Consider the following 19,112-nt stretch of genomic DNA (forward strand, 5'->3'; position numbering starts at 1 on the left):
TTTTTTTAATCATACGCTATAGCTAAGTATCTTCTCTTCAAAAAGGGAGGAGAGGTCTCTAAGGAATTCAGGATTACTTGGTAATTTATAAATGACTCTTCTGTGAAGTAAATCTCAGTATCTATATAAGACAGAAACCTTCCGTCCTACTTTTGTCTAGCACCACCATCTTAACTCTTATTCAACACAACCACCTGATCATTATTAGGAGAAAATGATTTTCAAGAACACAATCATCCTTTTACTTACCTCTCTGCCTATCGTCTTAGCAGATTCTGCCCCTTTTCCGAAAACACGAGATTAGTAAGTATTATACAAACTATGATCAGATATATATTAAAAGCTTATACACTTTATCGAGGTTCTGGGCCAAAAAACCCGTACACATGGCCAATAATATTTGTTCAGACAACAGAAAGCTGATATATCCTACCTCTCAACCTCTACTACAGCACTCCGACACCTGTAAATCCCCCTAGTCGCGGATGCGAAAAATCAAACGGCTGTAGAGGAGCACCTTAAGAAGTTGTATGTATTGCCCGATCGTAGTATTCAATCGGGGACGAAAAAGCTAATAAATCCTCCTTTTTAACCCTTTACAGGCTTCTGTACCCTTCAATTCCGCCTAATCAAGGATGTCTTACAGAAGTCTGGCTTCCCAAATGATGATAGATATGTTATATGTATCTTTGCTTATATTAAGCGGTTTCGTAACCTCTAATCTTAACTTCCTGCAATCCGCTTTTACAAGTTGGTCAGAACTAACAATTTGTATTACTCCCATCTTTTACTCCCATCTTTTACTCCCATCTACTCTCTCTTTCACTCACTCTCTTTCACTCACTCTCTTTCACTCACTCTCTTTCACTCCCCGTTATTCGAACTTACTTCAAAGAATCTTTGCTCCATTACATGATATATCTGACTGACGTAAAGATATGAAATTTGAGAAAAGCTATCAACGGTATAGGCAATCAAATTATGACTTTACAAACAAATAACAGCAGATCTTGCATTATCACCTGAGATCCTAATAGGCAATAAAGTTTAATATTCCATCTAATTCCTTGGTCTGTTGACTTTAGGTACAATTGTCTTTGATTGAAAAAAACTTTAATTTATGCGCAATCATGCATCGCCGAACGCCGATGATGGTCTTTTTGCATTAGCTTTTTCGTCACCGTTATTTTCCGAAGCCACAATCCGGCAAGCAATAATATTTTATTACCGGTCAATCAATGTAGTATTCATAGCGAGATCCTCATCCGAGACTTCTGAAACCTGTTTATATAATCGTTTAGATCATTTAGTCGATGAAAGACGACATTTTTAGATATAGTATATGATCAATTATTGAATAAAATACATTGACATTAACTCATTCCAACAAACCCGACAAGACATCAAAGACACGTTGTTGCTTTCTTAGATGGGCAGGATCTTGTGTTGCAAAGAAACAAGGAACGCCAAGTTGTTGTAACCGTTCTTGTTGTCTAGCATAAAGACTGTCCCATTTCTGTAGAATGCTTTTGTCAAATTGTTGTGATTCATTCGCAGGCACTTTTTGACGTTGATTGGCCAAAGATTGTTCCATCTCGTCTTGTTGTGTCTTGAAAGGAAACTAGGTTAGAGGTCGTATAGACAAATGGCTTCGAAGGGAACAAAAACTCACCTTTATTGCTAGCAATTGCTCTAGAAATCTGTCATCCTTTGACAGTTTTGTGAGGTGTGGAAGTGCTTGAGCGAAGGAGATAAAACGTAGATCTTCACGAGTATCGGTAGTTGAATGAGTAAATTTAATACTTTGTTGGAGGAGAGGCAATAGATCTGCATTTGATTTTCGTATTGGCTCCGATTCAATCTTGTCAGATTTGGATGCAAGAGGAGAAGAGGTGCTACTTTGGATCTGATGATCGTTAGTCACACTTGTACCACTGCTTGCACTTTGTTCTACTTGACCATCTTGTTGAGTGCGTAAGATGTTCAACAGCTTTTGTATACCATGTGGATCATCATCTTGTTGTTGCTTAAAAGAGTCTAGACGTAGTGAGCTCAGGCCATGTTCAGTGCTATTTGATTATATGCTTACCTTTGACCAATTCATAAGTCCAACAGCAACTGACTTACTAAGCACAAGATAACGATGAATGTCAAGGGTAATCTTTCGATCCAACACTGTCAAAGCAAGCAAGAAATGGAAATCGCGGATATATGCAGCAATGACAGTCAAAAGCGAAGCAGGGGTGAAATTGATTGTAGGGCCCGCGTGACTAGAAATCAGAGCAGAGCATCAATTGCGCGTACGAAGATCGTGTGGAGTTCATTCTAAAATAAAACATCCTCGGCCATTCGAATAGATTTGATAGACGTATTCACAGGCCGATCTTTGTCAGATCGAGGGTCTTTGATCGATGTATTGACAAGGAACGTTGAAAAAATATAAATCGCCGCAAATATATCCAGGGTCTTGCTCTTTCGATCTCCCTCCACACCGCTAACCTTTTCCTTTTCCAACTTTCCACAAAACGGAATTTGAAATGAAGATTTAAACTCTGATGACATATGACATATTTAATGTCTCAAAAAAAGAATCACTACGTCCATACTCCTCTATAGAGTTCCCGAGAGAAAATGTTGAATCGGTGGAGGAAAGGATGCATGCATTAGATCGATTGATAAAGGTGGAGATGTGTGGCATTGTGCTTGCTTAAGAATCTCTCGATAAATAAGCCTCATCCCAACTTTCTCAATCAACTGATTTCTATTAATGGCTTCTTTGCAGATATTAGTTGGTATATTTTCAATTTAACACTGCTTATCTGCTTCTATACAATCGATCGATCTCTCATTTTTATGCACCAACATCCGGGCGGGCAAGATCTTTTTCCGATTTAAAAGGGCATTGCATCACTGATCGAAAGCTAACACTATTTCATGGGAATTAGCGCCAATTTCAAAGTCCGCTCACACACCGAAATCAATACAAATATTCTCCAAAACAAATACAAATAAAATCAATACAACGGCTTCTGCCTTACAATACATTTCTGGCGAGTTGCCACCCTCAACGCGGTCCGCGTAAAGTGTGTGTGTGTGAAGGGGGCATAAGAAGAGGGAAGATGCGATTTGTGTACAGTAGGTAGTGCCACACACTGCAAAATTGCATTTCATTTGTTGATCGAATGCATCTTTTGTATTTGTATATGCAATACCCTTGATGCAATTCCATTGTGCAAGATCTTGCTCTTTTACTTTTCACTCCGCTAAAGTCTGATTGATATATTGACAACGGGAATCAAAATAATTCATCATTAAAACGACCATTGTGAATTAATATTCAACTCTCGACAATCACACATTCATTCCAACATCATCAGTGGTCAAGACTTCATATACAAGAAAGAAGATCCACTCAGCACTGATCGTCGACATTCGTTCAGTTAGATACACTCTCTTTTTCATAGAGTGACTCTCTCAGGTTAACTCAACATCACTACCACGCCGACAATGGCTCCAGTGATCAAGCCAGCTACAAATCAATCGGTCGATTACGCCGATTTCAATCAATTAAAGAGAAAGTCAGAGGATGACATCGATGTTTCTTTAGGTTTCGAAACATTCTCACAAGGTGAAGAAGATGAAGAAGACGATGAAGGCGATGATGTCTTAGCTTTGAAGAGATCGACTAAAAAGACAGGCGATCAACCTGTTTCGAAGAGAACATTGCAAAACAGAAAAGCACAAAGAGAATTCAGAAAACGTAGAGAGGCTCGCGTTCGTGAATTGGAGGAAAGATGCAGACGATTCGATCAGATGGGATTAGAAGCCAACGGAGAGTTGCAACGGGCGGCAAGAGGATTGAAAGAGGAAAATGATGCATTGCGTGGATTCATCATGCGAATGGGCTTCGGTCATATGATCCCAAACGTACTTCAAGATGTAGGCAATCAGAGGAATAACGGGGATGATCAATTCTATCAACAGACTCAACAACAGCCTACATTCAGCGGTGGTATGTTCAGCAATGCTCAACCAAATTCGTCCAACTTTAATGAACCCACATTCTTCATCGATCCATCTACCGCCGTTCAATCTGCAAACGCACCCATGAACAATAGTCGCGGTAGATCACATACGATTGGTAATGGAAACGAGCATCGATCATCGTCATCATCATCTTCACCCAACAAGAATAACAACATCGATGCCGAAAAGATGGCTGGAGGAATTACCCTGCCGATGCCTATGAACTACGGCAGCATGACCCTTGCTCCTACGCCACAACCTGCCAATATGCGATCTGGCATCTCTCAACGCAGTGGTAGTGGAACACAAAAGCAGGACAACATCAAAGGAGGACAATCATCAAGCCCATCCAGCTCCAAGTCAACCGACAACGGTGATACACCTTTCTTGACCTTGAGTCTAAACAACCAATCACGCAAGCAGGATGGCAGACAGTCTGGTAATCAACAATCGCAGCCTCAATTCACTCAACCTAAGCAAGACAATGACTCAAACAACAATGACATGAACGGTTTGAGCTCCTTGTTTGGTGGATCAAACAACGGTATGGGCAGTGGAGGTACTGCAATGTTGCAAAACTTTAACAATTCGTTCCCCGTTCCACAGAGAAGTCGTCAAAATGCTGCTTTGTTGAACCCGAACCCTATCCCATTCTCATTCAATCTCGCTTCTGGAGATCTTGCGTCTCAACAACCAACATGGTGGGAACAAATGGGTGGTGGCTCAGAACAGGTTGAATTGGATGATAAAGCACAAGCTGTTGCAAATGCTCAACAAGGCAATCAAGCACCAAGCCCTTTTGACTTGGGCGCATTCTTGCAAGGTGGTATCACACCGGGCGGTGGTTTCCAACTTGGTAATATTGGAGGCAGCCAACCAGGCTCGCAGCCGAATTCCACGATCATGTCCCATGATCTAGGCAGAACAGGCTCGACTGATTCTGACCATATGCGTATGTTTATTCAATTAATGGAACGCAAGATGGCCGAACGTGACGCATGTACATTTGCATCGTTGGGCTTCCAGCCACCATCACAAGATCCTGCTCAACGCACAAAGCAACAGCAGCAGCAACAAGGCATCACTTCGGAAATGACTCCAAGTGGTGTTTATTCACGATTGGCTCAACATCCTGCTTTCTTGAGCACGAATGCCCGTGAGATGGAAGAATTGATGGATGCTTTAGGACCATCAACTTGGAATCGTCAAGATGGAAAGACTGGTGATGATGCAGACAAAGATGAATCGAAAGATTCTGGTAAAGACCAATCATCCAATCATGGCAAATCATCACGGTCAAACAGTTCCGCTTCCCCTCTTTCGCCAGGCAGAGTTCACGTTGACGAAAATGCGATTGGCAAATTGATGGGATTATTGGACCAAAAGCGTAATTCAAACGCTAAATCATTCAATACTTCCCCTCATGAAGACAATCAACAAAGGTTTACCATGGCTATGGCATAAATCTTTTCTATTATATTCCCGTGTCTTGTTATTTGGTTTTATTCTCCCGTAATAGTTTAGTTGTCGTTTGTATCATATCTATATAGCCCTGGGCCTTACTCTCTCAATATTCCATGCACATATTGCATTTTGATTCCTTTTTATCACATCTCTATTTCTGCAGCAATCATATAAAAAAAAGTCCGCATAACCTATCATTGTGTTTTTGCCAGCTGGTGTTTAAGTTCAACCTTAAGTGGCGAAAAAAAAGGTCGTACGATGGGAACGTTTGCTTGCGCGTGTGTGTGCATTTGGCCCCAACCGCTTTCAAAGGTTCTCTGTGCTTCTGAAGCTCGGCTTAAGGCAGTTCATCTGTGTTATTCATTGTTCAATTAGCGTGTAAACCGCCTAAGCTTTGAGAAGAAATGAAAAAAAATAAATAAAAGCTTTTTTCTTCTTCTTCATTATTTCCTGTGCGCACGCAATTCTAAACTTAGGCACTTTTCCAGTCTTGCATTCATTTGTTGGCCCGGGCATTCACGCTACACTGAGAAGAAAAGTTCAATCATTGTCGAGCCTTTTTTCATCAATGCGCAAGAGGAAAAAGGTCTGAGCATAAGAAGAAAGAAACTTCTTGTTAGCATCCCCTTCTTTGCTTACCACCATATCCCTTTTATACGTCAGAGTGTGGACTAATCTTCTTCCTCTACGTAAACATATATATAACATGGCGTGAGTATCACTTTATCTACACGTTGGACAACCTAGCCTGTCCTCATCTTCACACGTCTTTGTGGTCGTGTGACTCATTTTCGAGCACTTTTACTGACATTCTCGCTTCATCTCCCTCCCATACCTCAGTCAATCTGCAGTTCTCGGTTTCCCCCGTATCGGACCTAAGCGTGAGGTCAAGAAGGCTTTAGAAGCTTACTGGGGCGGTAAGATTGCCGTCGAAGAGCTTCTCAAGGTCTCCAAGGAACAACGCCTTTTGACATATGAGACCCTCAAATCTCAAGGTGTCGATGTTATCCCAACCGGTACATTCTCCTTGTACGATCACGTCTTGGACACATCAAACACCTTCAACATCATCCCATCCAAATATGCCAAAGCTGGTTTGAACAACCTTGATACATACTTTGCTATGGCACGTGGTCACCAAAAGGGTGACGTTGACTTGCCAGCAACTGAAATGCAAAAGTGGTTTGACTCAAACTACCACTTCCTCGTCCCTGAGGTTTCCCAATCCACAAAGTTCGCTTTGAACGACACAAAATTCGTTGACGACTTTGTTGAGGCAAAGCAAGCTGGTTACAACGCTCGCCCAGTCTTGACTGGTCCAATCACCCTTTTGGCTTTGTCCAAGATTGACAGCGAATCAAAAGATGCCGAATTTGACCCTGTCACTTTGGTCTCCAAATTGGCTCCTGTTTACGGTGAACTTTTGACCAAGTTGGCCGCTGCCGGTGCTGACTGGGTTCAAATTGACGAACCAATCTTGTGCATGGACCGTGCCGCTGATTACGCTGATGCTTTCAAATCCACATACGAAACATTGGCAAAGGCTGCACCAAATGTCAAGATTCTTTTGGCTACCTACTTTGGTCGTTTGGAATCCAACGTTGACTTTGTCAAGGATTTGCCTGTTGCAGGTTTGCACATCGATTTGGACCGTGCTCCTGAACAAATTGACACTGTTGTTCCTCACTTTGCCAACAAAACCACAACCCTCTCGCTCGGTGTTGTGTCCGGACGTAACATCTGGAAGACTGACTTGAACGACGCCCTCAAGACTGTCCAAAAGGCCGTTAAAATCTTGGGCGGTGACGAGAAGCGTGTTCAAGTTGCTACAAGCTCTTCCTTGTTGCACACTCCAATCACACTCAAGAATGAAAACAAGCTCTCTGCTGAAGTTTTGGACTGGTTCTCATTCGCAACTGAGAAGGCCAACGAAGTCGCTACTTTGACCGCTGCTTTGCGTGATCCCAGTAGCGCTGCTGAAATTCTTTCCACAAACGAAAAGAGCATCAAAGCTCGTCGTGACTTCGAAAAGAACTCTGACCCAGCCGTTCGTCAACGTTTGGCCGCCATCAAGCCTGAAGACTTGAAACGTAAATCACCTTTCAGCGTTCGTCGTCCTTTGCAAGACAAGCACTTGAACTTGCCTTTGTTCCCAACCACCACAATCGGATCTTTCCCTCAAACCAAGGAAATCCGTGCTTACCGTGCTCGCTTCAACAAGGGAGAAATCACACAACAAGAATACGAGAAATTCTTGGAAGATGAGATCAAATTCGTTGTTGAGAAGCAAGAATCCCTTGATTTGGATGTCTTGGTGCACGGTGAACCCGAAAGAAACGACATGGTCCAATACTTCGGTGAATTGTTGGACGGATTCGTCTTCACACAAAACGCATGGGTCCAAAGTTTCGGATCCCGTTACGTTCGTCCCCCAGTGGTCGTCAGCGATGTCAGCCGCCCCAAGCCAATGACTGTTCGCTGGTCTAGCTACGCACAAAGTCTCACAAAGAAGACCATGAAGGGAATGTTGACAGGACCTGTCACCATTTTGAACTGGTCTTTCCCTCGTGCTGATATCCCCAAGGAGATTCAAGCCAAGCAAATCGCTTTGGCATTGCGTGATGAAGTTAACGATTTGGAGAAGGCAGGTATCCGATCAATCCAAGAAGATGAGCCAGCTATCCGTGAAGGTTTGCCATTGCGTGCAGCTGAGCACAAGGCTTACTTGGACTGGGCCGTTGCTTCTTTCCGTTTGAGTACCTCTGGTGTTTCTGATGAAACTCAAATTGTCAGTCACTTCTGTTACTCTGACTTCGCCAACAAGCAAATCATGCAAAGCATTTTGGACTTGGACGCTGATATGATCTCTATCGAAAACTCAAAGAGTGACGCAAAGATTTTGCGCGTTTTCCAAAACTTCGAATACGAAAACGATATCGGACCAGGTGTCTACGATATCCACTCTCCCCGTGTTCCTTCAGCAGAGGAGATGTTCAACAGACTCAAGGCTTTCACAGCTTACTTGCCTGTCGAGAGATTGTGGTGCAATCCTGATTGTGGTTTGAAGACCCGTACATGGGATGAAGCCGCCGCTCAATGCAAGAACATGGTTGAAGCAGCAAAGAGAGCACGTACCGAGCTTGCCAAGAAATAAGCATATCACTCATGTTTGTTCCCCATATACATTATATCCCCCACCAAAATGCGAATTAGAGTATCAGACGCATCAACTGCTCCTGGACTTTGATTTGCTTTATGGGATGTTCATTCCTGGACATCTTTACTCTCTTTTTCTGTTATCGTGTTCCATCTATTTCGTGTAGTCGTGTTATATAATCATTTTGTCTTATTATCAATCCAATCAGCATTCAACATGGATCATCATCAGTTTGTGTGTATGTGTGTGTGTGTATGTGACTTTAGCGTTGAAATAGTGATAACCACCACTAGGTGTATGCGGATGTTTTGAACCGCTTTGCTTCTAATTTTAGTCAAGCGTGAGATATGTCTTGGCACGATTTGACGTGCATTTTTAGTCAACAATTGATAACACACAAGCATATCTTTGAAGAGGGGGGGACACAATTGCATGAATGAATAAGAGAAGATGTATAAATGTTCTATAAAAAGGCCTGCTAAATATGCTGCATACAAATTGTGATATCAAATGCTATAATATAGCCTTATGAATGCAAGGATGATTGATAAGTAAGGTATGTGCCAAGAAAAACAACGTTCGTCATTCCGTATTAAAAAAGAAGATTCTTACGGAGAAAGTGGCCGCCGTAGGTTTCTGGTACGGAGAACGCTTGCCGTTTCATTTTTACACTCTTTTAATACGCCGCTCGTTCAATCAGAATACACTGTCGTTGCACCTTCACCGCGCGGACACCCACACTTTTGATTGCAGATCCAAGAATGATCAATGACATTTGACATTCAATCTTAGTCGCCTGCACGGAAAAGTGCGCCGTTTGATGCATTTGCGCAAAGATGGCCGCTTCTGTCATGATTTTGTATGCAATCAGCGCTTCATTGGCCCTCCTTAACCCCCCAGGCCAACCCCTAAATGAACGTGATCGACCTAAACAATTCATACATTCTCTCCGCTCTTGGGCTGAAGAGTAGCTTTTATTCTTCTTTCCATTTTTAGTATCATCACTCGGAAGATATCACCGAGCTTTTTATTTGTGCTTGTCTTGGCGAGAGTTTTAAATCTGTTTGCCAAGAAGATCCAGAAAAAGAAAAAGAATCACCGCATCCAAATCAAATAATTTTAAAACGGTTATCCCTGAAAAGTATATAAACCTCATCCATCCCCCCCTCTTTTTGCATTTTTGTCCTATTCATTACACCCCCTTAATTTTTTGACCATTAACATCTTCACCATCATCACTTTGTTCTATCATCAACAGTCTTTACCCTTTTCTCTTTCACCTGCAAAATTTACAAAACGCCTTTAGTCTTGGCGGCCAATTACCAACTCTTGCGCCATTCTCATCACAGCCGCAACACGTTCGAGGTAATCTTCAGCCTTTCAGATAGGACCAATACGCTAAAATAAAAAGTGAGTATCTCTTTCCCGCATACTATTCAATGCTCTGTTAAGATCACTTTTGTCGTCGTGGTCGTCGTCGTCGGCAATCAAGCATCCTTCTCCGTGGCAGAGTTGATGTCACAAGCGCCGAAAAAGATAGGCTGAGCAATAAGCGCATACACGCATACATTCTCTTCCTCTTCATTTTCTTTCAAGGCGTTTCCGTTGGCAATCTACTTTTGCTCCATCTGTTTCCATTCAAAAGGCTTTTCAATGAGCGCCCAAAACAATCTTGGCATTTGTCAAGATCACATGGTACAACAATTCCCTTTGTTTTCGTAAAAGGGGGACAACTAAGCGTAAAAGCAGTGTTTTGCATTCTCGTTTTCATTTTGCCCCTCTCTTGGCGGTGAAGATGATGAAAAAGCGCAACATGACATATCCCGTTCCACCCAATTCTCCATCACAGCTTTGGCGTGTTGCGTATGCGACACAACAAATGTGCAAATGAAATGTGGGCACATGTTCATGTTACGCCGATCGGGCTGCAATGCGTAGTCTTGACAAAAACAGAAGCTTATCGATTTGCTAGAATCTGCTTTATGCATAAAAGCAACAGATTGAGACGTCATTCTTCTCTTTCTCTTCCCACCATCTTTCCTAACTTGGGTCAAGACAAGAAAATTATCTCTTTGACCTTTTTTTTCGCGATTTTGATTGCTTACATTATATTGTTTGCTTCTTTCCTTTTCACGTTCTCTTTTTGTTTCCAGCTGGTTCTGGTTTATCAATAAAAGTTACGAAACAAACATTTGTCTCTGTCTCTCTGGAAGAGATCAACAACTTTTATCATCATGTCATCTTCAACTGTCAACGTGAACCGTGGCGTTGGCGCTTCTTCAAGCACACTCGATGTCAACGCAGACAAAGCTCATCGTGCCGTGGATATGAGCACGATTGAACTCAAAGCCGATGATCTTTACGATAAAGAAAAAGTCGATTTGGAATCAATCGAAATGGACGATGTTTATACCCTTTTGCAAACAACAAGCGGTGGTATTACAGATGCAGAAGCAGAAAGAAGAACTGGGATCTTTGGTCCTAATGCACTCGAAAGTGAAGAAGTCAACCCAATCTTGCAATTCTTGTCGTTCATGTGGAACCCTCTCTCTTGGGTTATGGAAGGTGCAGCAATTGTTGCTATCGCTTTATCCAACGGTGAAGGCAAAGCTCCTGATTGGCCTGATTTCGTCGGTATCGTTTTGCTCTTACTCATCAACGCAACGATTGGTTTTATTGAAGAACGTAGTGCAGGTAATGCAGTTAAAGCTTTGATGGACTCTTTAGCACCCAAAGCCAAAGTCAAGAGAAACGGTGAATGGAGAGAAATTGAATCTTCTCAACTTGTACCTGGTGATGTGATTTCTTTCAAGATTGGTGACATCGTTCCCGCAGATTGTCGTTTATTCGATGCATTGAATGTCTCTATTGATCAAGCAGCCTTGACAGGTGAATCTCTTCCCGTGACAAAGCATGAAGGTGATCAATGTTTCTCTGGCTCAACATGCAAACAAGGTGAAGCAGAAGCTGTCGTTATCTCTACTGGTGCAAACACATTCTTTGGTCGTGCAGCTGCTTTGGTCGGACAAGACGATGATTCTACCGGTCACTTGCAAAAGGTTCTAGCAAAGATTGGATTGTTCTGCATTTGCTGTATCGGTTTGTTCGTCGTTTTGGAAATCCTGATCTTGTACGCTGGATACCGTTACTCTTACCGTCGTGGTTTGGATAACATTTTGGTCTTGCTCATTGGTGGTATTCCAATTGCTATGCCAACTGTTTTATCAGTCACTTTGGCAGTCGGTGCAAGTCAATTGGCAAAGCACAAAGCAATCGTTACTCGTATTACTGCAATTGAAGAATTGGCAGGTGTTACCATCCTTTGCTCAGACAAGACAGGTACTTTGACAACAAACAAATTGACAATTGACAAGGAGCTTTTAAAGACATACTCTACCTTCAACGCTGATGATGTCATCCTTTACGCTGCTTATGCTTCCCGAACAGAGAATCAAGATGCAATCGACGGATGTGTTGTTAACACATTGGGCAACACTGCCAGAGCCCGTGACGGTATTCAAGTTCTGGACTTCAAGCCATTCAACCCTGTGGACAAACGTACGGAAGTGACATACTTGGAAACTGCAACTGGTAAGGTCAAACGTGCAACCAAGGGTATGGCAAGTACAATTATGAATCTCTGCACTCGTAACAAAACACCCGAACAAGAGGCTGCATTGGAAGCAGATGTGAACGAATTTGCAAGTCGTGGTCTTCGTGCCCTTGCTGTCGCATGCGAAGAAGTTCCAAGTAACGAAAAAGAAGGCGAAGGTTCTGGATTTGAATTGATTGGTTTGTTGGCAATCTTTGATCCTCCACGTGATGATACCAAACAAACTCTTGAAGATGCTCAAGCATTAGGTGTTCAAGTCAAGATGGCAACAGGTGATCAATTGGAAATCGCAAAAGAGACCGGTCGTAGATTGGGATTGGGTGATAACATGTACAACGCAAAAGCATTACAAACAGGTATCCCTCCTGCCGGTTGCCCTTACGGTACTTTGGACGAAATGATTCTCAAAGCAGATGGTTTCGCAGGTGTTTTCCCTGAACACAAGTTTGAAATCGTTAAACGTTTACAATCTCTTGGACACTTGACAGCAATGACTGGTGATGGTGCAAATGATGCCCCTGCTCTTTCTCGTGCAAATGTTGGTGTGGCAGTCGAAGGTGCAACTGATGCAGCTCGTGGTGCAGCAGATATTGTCTTGACAGAACCCGGTCTTTCCACCATCGTTGAAGCAATTCGTGGCTCTCGTATTATTTTCCAACGTATGAGAAATTACAGTATCTATGCATGCGCTGTCACCATTCGTGTCGTGGTTTGCTTTGCCATTATGGCATTCGCATGGAAGTTCGATTTCCCTCCATTCATGATCTTGATTGTCGCTTTGCTCAACGATGGTACCATTATGACTCTCTCTATGGATCGTGTCTTGCCTTCTGATGAACCTGATTCATGGGACTTGTTCGAAATTTTCACTTTCGCTATCGGTTACGGTCTTTACTTGACATGCTCAACTCTGGTCTTGTTCGCTTTGACAGTTCACTCCAACTTCTTTGAACGCAAGTTTGGTGTCAAGGGATACCATGAAGACATCAATGCACCTGAATTACACATGATCGTTTATTTGCACACAAGTATCACCAGTCAAGCATTAATCTTTATCACCCGTAGTAAAGGATGGTTCTTCATGGAACCACCATCATTGGCTTTGTTCTTGGCTTTCTGCGTTGCACAAGCAATCTCTTCCGTTGTAGCAGCATTTGCAAGTTGGGGTTTCACTTCCGTCAAGCCAATCAGTGGAGGATGGATTGGAATCATTTGGGTTTGGTCTTTGATGTGGCTATTCCCATTGGATTTGGTCAAATTCGGAATTCGCAAATTGGTCAGATCCGTTCGCAAGAGCCAAGCAAGACACCGCAACCGTCATGCAGAACACGAAGCCGAAATCAACCGTCGTGCTTCTCGTCACGAAAGCTTGTACGCATCACGTACATCCTTCCTCAAACGTGCTCAACGCAAAATGGGCTTCGGCAAACGTGGAAAGCGTCTACATATCAATGAAGGAGAAGTGGCAAGGGTTAGCACGATTCAAACTCAACAAGCCAGCAGAAGATTATCGCGTGTTGGTCATTAGTTTCGTTCTTCCATCTCTCGTCACAGCTGGACTGTATCCACCTTTGATCTTTTGATGAAAAACAGTCGTTCGTATTCCATTTTTTTGATATCTTTTTCATACTTTCGCTACTTTTGTCTTTGTAAATGATCTTGGTTTAAGTACTTTTTGTCATAGAGAACGACCTCAGAATCATATCCAATTATCTCAGTAGCATGTGTGCGAAGTGGTGTGAATGATGGGCATGAAGGCATGAATACACATTAGGCCCCTTAGCGCGTGGCTGCCTCGATCAGTCCAACACACGTGCAAATTGGAATTTTTAAAATTTAGCCTCTCGTATGAAATTCTTGAGAAACAAAGCACGACATGTTCCTGATGAACATTCGTACCGTTCGGGTGTTCATCATTCATCAATCCACAATCGTGTATGCTGCTACGGCACATAGGCTTTCCACGAGGGGTTGATCATACAGTCTTGCCCGCTTTCGGCCATTCATCTGCAAGATCGTTCACAACCTTTCAGCCAAAGATGGCTCCTACACCAATACCCTTACCACGTCATATTTGTGATGCATTAGGACTTTCACAAAATGAAGTTGCTTTTCGTGAAGGTAGTGCAACGATTGTTCTGCCAACAAAAGAAGCAGCATTCTTGAATCCTGTGCAAGAATTCAATCGTGATTTAAGTGTTGCTGCTTTACGTGCTTGGGGACAAATAAGAAATGAAGAAAAACGAAAAAGATTCGAAGCTGGATTGGCAAAACGAATCGAAAAGAAGAAAGCACAGGCTTTGAGAAAGAGACAGGCTAAATCCAATGGTGATCATAATGATACCGAGGCAAAGAGGCGGAAAGTTGAAGGGGAAGGTGAATCAGCTAGCGCAGTCCCAGTACAAGAGGGAGAATCTTCGGGTACGACTGAAAACGCCGAAGGCAGCACTACTGTAAACGGAACGACACCATACAGCGAAGTATATAGGGACTTCAAATTCACAGTCTTAGAAGCACTAAGTGCTACGGGACTGCGAAGTATTCGATATGCAAGAGAGGTACCAAACATTCGTCAAGTGATGGCCAATGATCTATCGACTACCGCTGTAGAAGCTATGAAGCGAAACGTGGCACTCAACTTTCCGGCCGGAAAGCCAATCGAAAAATGGCAACCACCACTTCTTGAAATGGAAGATGGAAAAGTGAAAAAGCCGCAAAAGATCGATGAGGATACTATTGCAGAAATTGAGAACGGCATTTCTGCAAGCGCAAAAGCAGTCGAATCGATGACCGAGTCTGCTTCATCAAGCAAAGCAGAGGCAAATACGACCACACCAGCAGCTTCTACTTCCATTCATCAGGATTGCAATATCAGAATCAATGAAGCAGACGCAATCTCGCTGATGTACGCACATCGCGACGATAAACACAAATTTGACGTTGTTGATTTGGACCCATATGGAAGTGCGGCAATCTTTCTCGATGGTGCTGTTCAATGCATCGCAGATGGAGGTTTGCTATGTGTAACATGTACCGACAGTGCCGTCTTGGCCGGTACTTCGCATCCAGAAAAGTGTTTTAGCGCTTATGGTGGTGTGACAACAAAGACCGAATATTCTCATGAATTCGCTTTACGATTGGTTTTACATGCTATTGCAACTTCAGCTGCACGTTATGGACGACATATCGAACCCCTTCTAAGTCTCTCGATCGATTTTTACGTTCGCGTCTTTGTTCGTGTACAGACAAGACCTGTTGAAGTGAAAAGATTGGCTTCAAAGATGGGAGCGGTATTCACATGCACAGGATGTCAATCGCATAGTGCATTACCGTTTGGCAGACATCACGAGAACAATGAAACGAGAAGTGGACAAATCTTGGACAAATTCCAACCAGGCGCTGGTCCTACTATTGGAAGCGCATGTGATCAATGTGGCAGTAGATATCATACCGCAGGTCCGATGTGGTTAGGTCAGTTGCACGACAAGAATTTCTGTCAAGAAGTACTTTCGATCGTTCGTGGAGAACCTGAAAAGTTTGCTACACGAGCACGCATAAATGGAATGGTAGGAACAGCATCTGAAGAATTAGGAACGGAAGCTTTGTTCTTCTTTACGCCATCGAGACTTTCTTCTTTCTTTAGATGTTCTTCGCCTCCAATGCTGCCGATCGTGTCAGCATTGTTGCATGCTGGATTCCAGGTTAGCAGATCACACTGTCAACCGGGAAGTCTGAAAACGACTGCCACTCGTGCTCAAATTTATGCTCTTTGGCGTGAATGGATCAAGAGAAATCCTGTAAAGATGGAAGGTATCAGCACAACTTCCCCTGCGTATAGATTGTTGACGCGGCAAGAAACCGAAGCAGAAGCATCAACAGCTATCCAATGGAACTTGGAAGAACATCCAGGAGCAAAAGATGTCATTGATGGATCTGAATCGTCAAAAGGAACACGTTATCAAGCTAATCCTTTGCCGAATTGGGGACCTGGTACGGCTGCTCGTACCACAAAGGCCGCAAAGTGAGTCAATTTCAGGCATTTTCATGTATATTATTCTGTAAGTATAGTAATCAATGCAGTCTTTTCATTCAACTTAATGTGTGCAATAATTCACTATATGGATTGATGTGATAGCTGGTTAAGATTATTCGTAATACATAAGATCGATTCTGAGTCGAGACCAAACAATAAATAAAGAAAAGAGTATTGAGAAATACGAAGAAACGAAAGAAACATCTGGAGGAAAGGGCAGTATACATAAGGGTCATTTGGCGGATTTTGTCATGCATTGCAAGCAAACAAGGCATCTTGAGATGAAAGAAATGAGCGAATATTTGCAAAGTGCAGATTTTGAACGGATCGTTATCATATACATTATACCGCGCCGCGCTATTACAAGATCATCTCTTTGAGCTTTCATTGTCCGCTTTGGCTTCATTGTCTGATCCTTTTTCTGATGCATGATTTGAGCCTGAAGCTGGGCTAGCACTTTTGCCATCTTCTTCCGCTCTTCCATTCGAGCCTTCTGTTGCCTTTTCAACTTCTTTTGGCGGTGTTGGTGAACCTGCTCCTGTTCGGCGTTCCAAACGACGACAACGTTCTTCCAATGCATGAACTTTTTGTTCCCAAATGGCTCTTTCGGAGTTCAGCCTTCTTTCTACTGTAACTTCCAATACCCGTGCACTGCTTCGAAGGGTTTGCAAGAGCGTATTTGATCGGCGAACTTGATCTTCCAAAGTTGCTTTCAACGTTCTACTATCTTGCAAACTATCATAAAAGTTGGAAAACAAAGATAAGAACTGCGTTTTGCTCGATGGAGGTGAACGAAGATGATCAGGCAATCTTGCCGTGGCCGGTGGATTGAAACCTGCTGTTCTTGGCCCTGGTGGAACTTGCTCACGTGAAGATGAATGATTGTTTGCATTCACGCTTGCATTGATCGGACCTGCACCACCTGCTTGTCCGATGAACTTGGTCGTATGATAAGCAGGCGAAGGAAGTGTGGCTGTTTGAGGAACAAATGCACGCGATGCTGTCAAAGGTGTTGCACTTGGTGCCATTCCTCCACGAAGGGCTGCAACACCTGGTGCAAGGTTGGAAGGAGCAGCAGCATAATGTCCTGCCTCTCTTCGCTGTGAAGGAATTGCACCTTGACCTTCATTTGTCACATATCCGTCTGCCTCCAATCGACGTTGATACGGTCCAGCTGCTCCTTGAGGGTGACCGACACCTCCTGGTGCTTCACCTTGTACACGAATGTTTCCTGGTGGAGCACCTCCGTATCCACGAGGATCAAAAGCAGAATCTCCACGTTCAGAGAAGGAGATTTTGTGAGGCGGTGCACTTTTGATACCATGTGTGGCAGGTTGTGGTGCCAAGCGAGGTCTTCCAAACATGTCCACTTCTGTTCCGCCTCCATAGCCGGTATCGATGTGTAATCGACTTGCTTTTGCTTGTGCTGCATCACCTCTCCTTCTTGCAAGCGGTACGGTTGGATCAAAAGAATCTTCTCCGATCGATCGACGGTGTTCCTGTGGATGTGCATAACGTTCATCTATTCCACCGCCATTTCCGCTTGCCAATTCGCTTTGCATTCTTGCCCTTCTGTAATCCTCTGCAGATGCATATTCTGTTTCCTCGATTCTACGTCTTTTGTTGTATGCATCAGCATCTTCTTCTGCATATTCCATTTGACCATAAGCGGTAGCATAACGTGCTCTTGGTGATGCATGACCGTTTCTTTCCACACCCGCACCACTGCTTCCACGAGGATACATTCTTGATGGAGGTGAATTGGATGTAAACCTAGCCGCTGCTTGTCTATCCAAGCCGCCTCCAGCTTCTAATTCGAATCTTCTCTTTCTTTCACGAAATTCGTCCGTGCCTGTCATTGCCATCCTGCTTTCGTGAGAAGGACCGCCAAGGCTGGCAGAACGTTGATGAATTGAAGAAAGAGGTGGAGATGTTGTTGTATTTGGAGCTTCAAATGTTTGTAAAGGTCGATATAATCCTGTTGAGATTGAATGTGGTGATTGAAATCGTACTTCGGTTAAAGTCATGTGCCGAAATAAAGAGTATGTGAATAAGATTTGTGAGAATAGAGGAGGATGCACTAAAAGAATAAGATGGAGAGAAAGAGTGAACGACGGCAGTTCCCCTTTCTCCACAAAAAGATGCGATATGTTGTGGCTTGCACCTTTTGTTTTTTAGCGACCTGGATGATCAAAAAGTCGGTCAACCAAAAGGTGATGGCAAACAAAGATCAACCCAAACTCCGTTTGTCTAAAAGGCAACAACAAAGGAATAAAAAAGCTGGAGAATAAATGCTCTCTCTGTGAAACGAACAAGCTTTAAAGTTCTGTTTTAGCTTGGTGCGTGTGTGTGTGTTACTGCTTCCTTTGCTTTTTATTTGGCCGAATCCAATTTTGCGTTGGCGTTCGTTCTTTTTCCCAAAGGGCGTATAAAAGTTCGGCGTGGGCGCAGAGGCTTTGGATTGGATTTTATTTGCAATCGAGAAATTGAATCAAAAAGCGCGCTTTCTTTGGCTTTAGCGCGTAATCTGTCCGAATCAATGACACACTTTTCAACCAGCAAAAGTCAAGAAGGGGAAAAATGGGAGGGCCGAACTGCACAACGCTTTCCTTTAAATAAGAGAAATAGTTGATCCGCTGCTTGTCAAGAGAGAGTTGCCCGTAATGAGAGGGGAACTGCCGAATTTGCTTACTTGCTTGCTTGGCTTTTGCTTAGCGTTTGTTGGACCTGCAGTTGATTTTGGTTTGAATAAAAAAGTGGGGTGAAAAGGAAGCAAAAGAAGCTTTCCTTGGAAGATATGATTATTGTCCCGGAATGTT

The 19,112-nt window shown here is 43.1% G+C and overlaps 6 protein-coding genes across 6 annotated transcripts; 4 read left to right on the forward strand and 2 right to left on the reverse strand.

The window, feature by feature from the left end:
- Positions 1 to 1,378: 1,378 nt before the first annotated feature.
- On the reverse strand, positions 1,379 to 1,768 carry FA14DRAFT_122309 (uncharacterized protein; the record flags this gene model as incomplete). The annotated part of the gene is made up of 2 exons (XM_025496512.1): positions 1,379 to 1,609; positions 1,673 to 1,768. Coding segments are annotated over 2 exons (327 nt in total), but the record flags the coding sequence as incomplete, so codon positions are not given.
- A 1,571-nt stretch (positions 1,769 to 3,339) lies between these two features.
- FA14DRAFT_34461 (uncharacterized protein) lies at positions 3,340 to 5,619 on the forward strand. The gene has a single exon (XM_025502219.1). The coding sequence runs from the start codon at positions 3,508 to 3,510 to the stop codon at positions 5,488 to 5,490; it is 1,983 nt and encodes a 660-aa protein (XP_025355119.1). The 5' UTR covers positions 3,340 to 3,507; the 3' UTR covers positions 5,491 to 5,619.
- Positions 5,620 to 5,950: 331 nt separating this feature from the next.
- Positions 5,951 to 8,868, forward strand: FA14DRAFT_144261 (putative MET6-methionine synthase). Its single transcript, XM_025497239.1, has 2 exons — positions 5,951 to 6,201; positions 6,331 to 8,868. The coding sequence occupies exons 1-2, from the start codon at positions 6,197 to 6,199 to the stop codon at positions 8,642 to 8,644; spliced, it is 2,319 nt and encodes a 772-aa protein (XP_025355120.1). The 5' UTR covers positions 5,951 to 6,196; the 3' UTR covers positions 8,645 to 8,868.
- A 1,902-nt stretch (positions 8,869 to 10,770) lies between these two features.
- Positions 10,771 to 13,881, forward strand: FA14DRAFT_34581 (plasma-membrane proton-e). The gene has a single exon (XM_025502220.1). It carries the CDS (start codon positions 10,882 to 10,884, stop codon positions 13,786 to 13,788), a length of 2,907 nt encoding a protein of 968 aa, XP_025355121.1. The 5' UTR covers positions 10,771 to 10,881; the 3' UTR covers positions 13,789 to 13,881.
- A 278-nt stretch (positions 13,882 to 14,159) lies between these two features.
- FA14DRAFT_160260 (N2,N2-dimethylguanosine tRNA methyltransferase) lies at positions 14,160 to 16,341 on the forward strand. The gene has a single exon (XM_025498589.1). It carries the CDS (start codon positions 14,300 to 14,302, stop codon positions 16,283 to 16,285), a length of 1,986 nt encoding a protein of 661 aa, XP_025355122.1. The 5' UTR covers positions 14,160 to 14,299; the 3' UTR covers positions 16,286 to 16,341.
- An 18-nt stretch (positions 16,342 to 16,359) lies between these two features.
- On the reverse strand, positions 16,360 to 18,768 carry FA14DRAFT_34586 (uncharacterized protein). Its single transcript, XM_025502221.1, has one exon. The coding sequence runs from the start codon at positions 18,318 to 18,320 to the stop codon at positions 16,662 to 16,664; it is 1,659 nt and encodes a 552-aa protein (XP_025355123.1). The 5' UTR covers positions 18,321 to 18,768; the 3' UTR covers positions 16,360 to 16,661.
- Between the last annotated feature and the right edge of the window lie 344 nt (positions 18,769 to 19,112).

The sequence above is a fragment of the Meira miltonrushii genome (genome assembly GCF_003144205.1).
Source record: "Meira miltonrushii strain MCA 3882 unplaced genomic scaffold FA14scaffold_2, whole genome shotgun sequence".
NCBI classification, from domain to species: Eukaryota; Fungi; Basidiomycota; class Exobasidiomycetes; order Exobasidiales; family Brachybasidiaceae; genus Meira; species Meira miltonrushii.

Bases quoted from the DNA above. Each gene is read 5' to 3' on its own strand.
- FA14DRAFT_34461 (XM_025502219.1), top strand. From the start codon at position 3,508: ATGGCTCCAGTGATCAAGCCAGCTACAAATCAATCGGTCGATTACGCC.
- FA14DRAFT_34581 (XM_025502220.1), top strand. From the start codon at position 10,882: ATGTCATCTTCAACTGTCAACGTGAACCGTGGCGTTGGCGCTTCTTCA.
- FA14DRAFT_160260 (XM_025498589.1), top strand. From the start codon at position 14,300: ATGGCTCCTACACCAATACCCTTACCACGTCATATTTGTGATGCATTA.
- FA14DRAFT_34586 (XM_025502221.1), bottom strand. From the start codon at position 18,320: ATGACTTTAACCGAAGTACGATTTCAATCACCACATTCAATCTCAACA.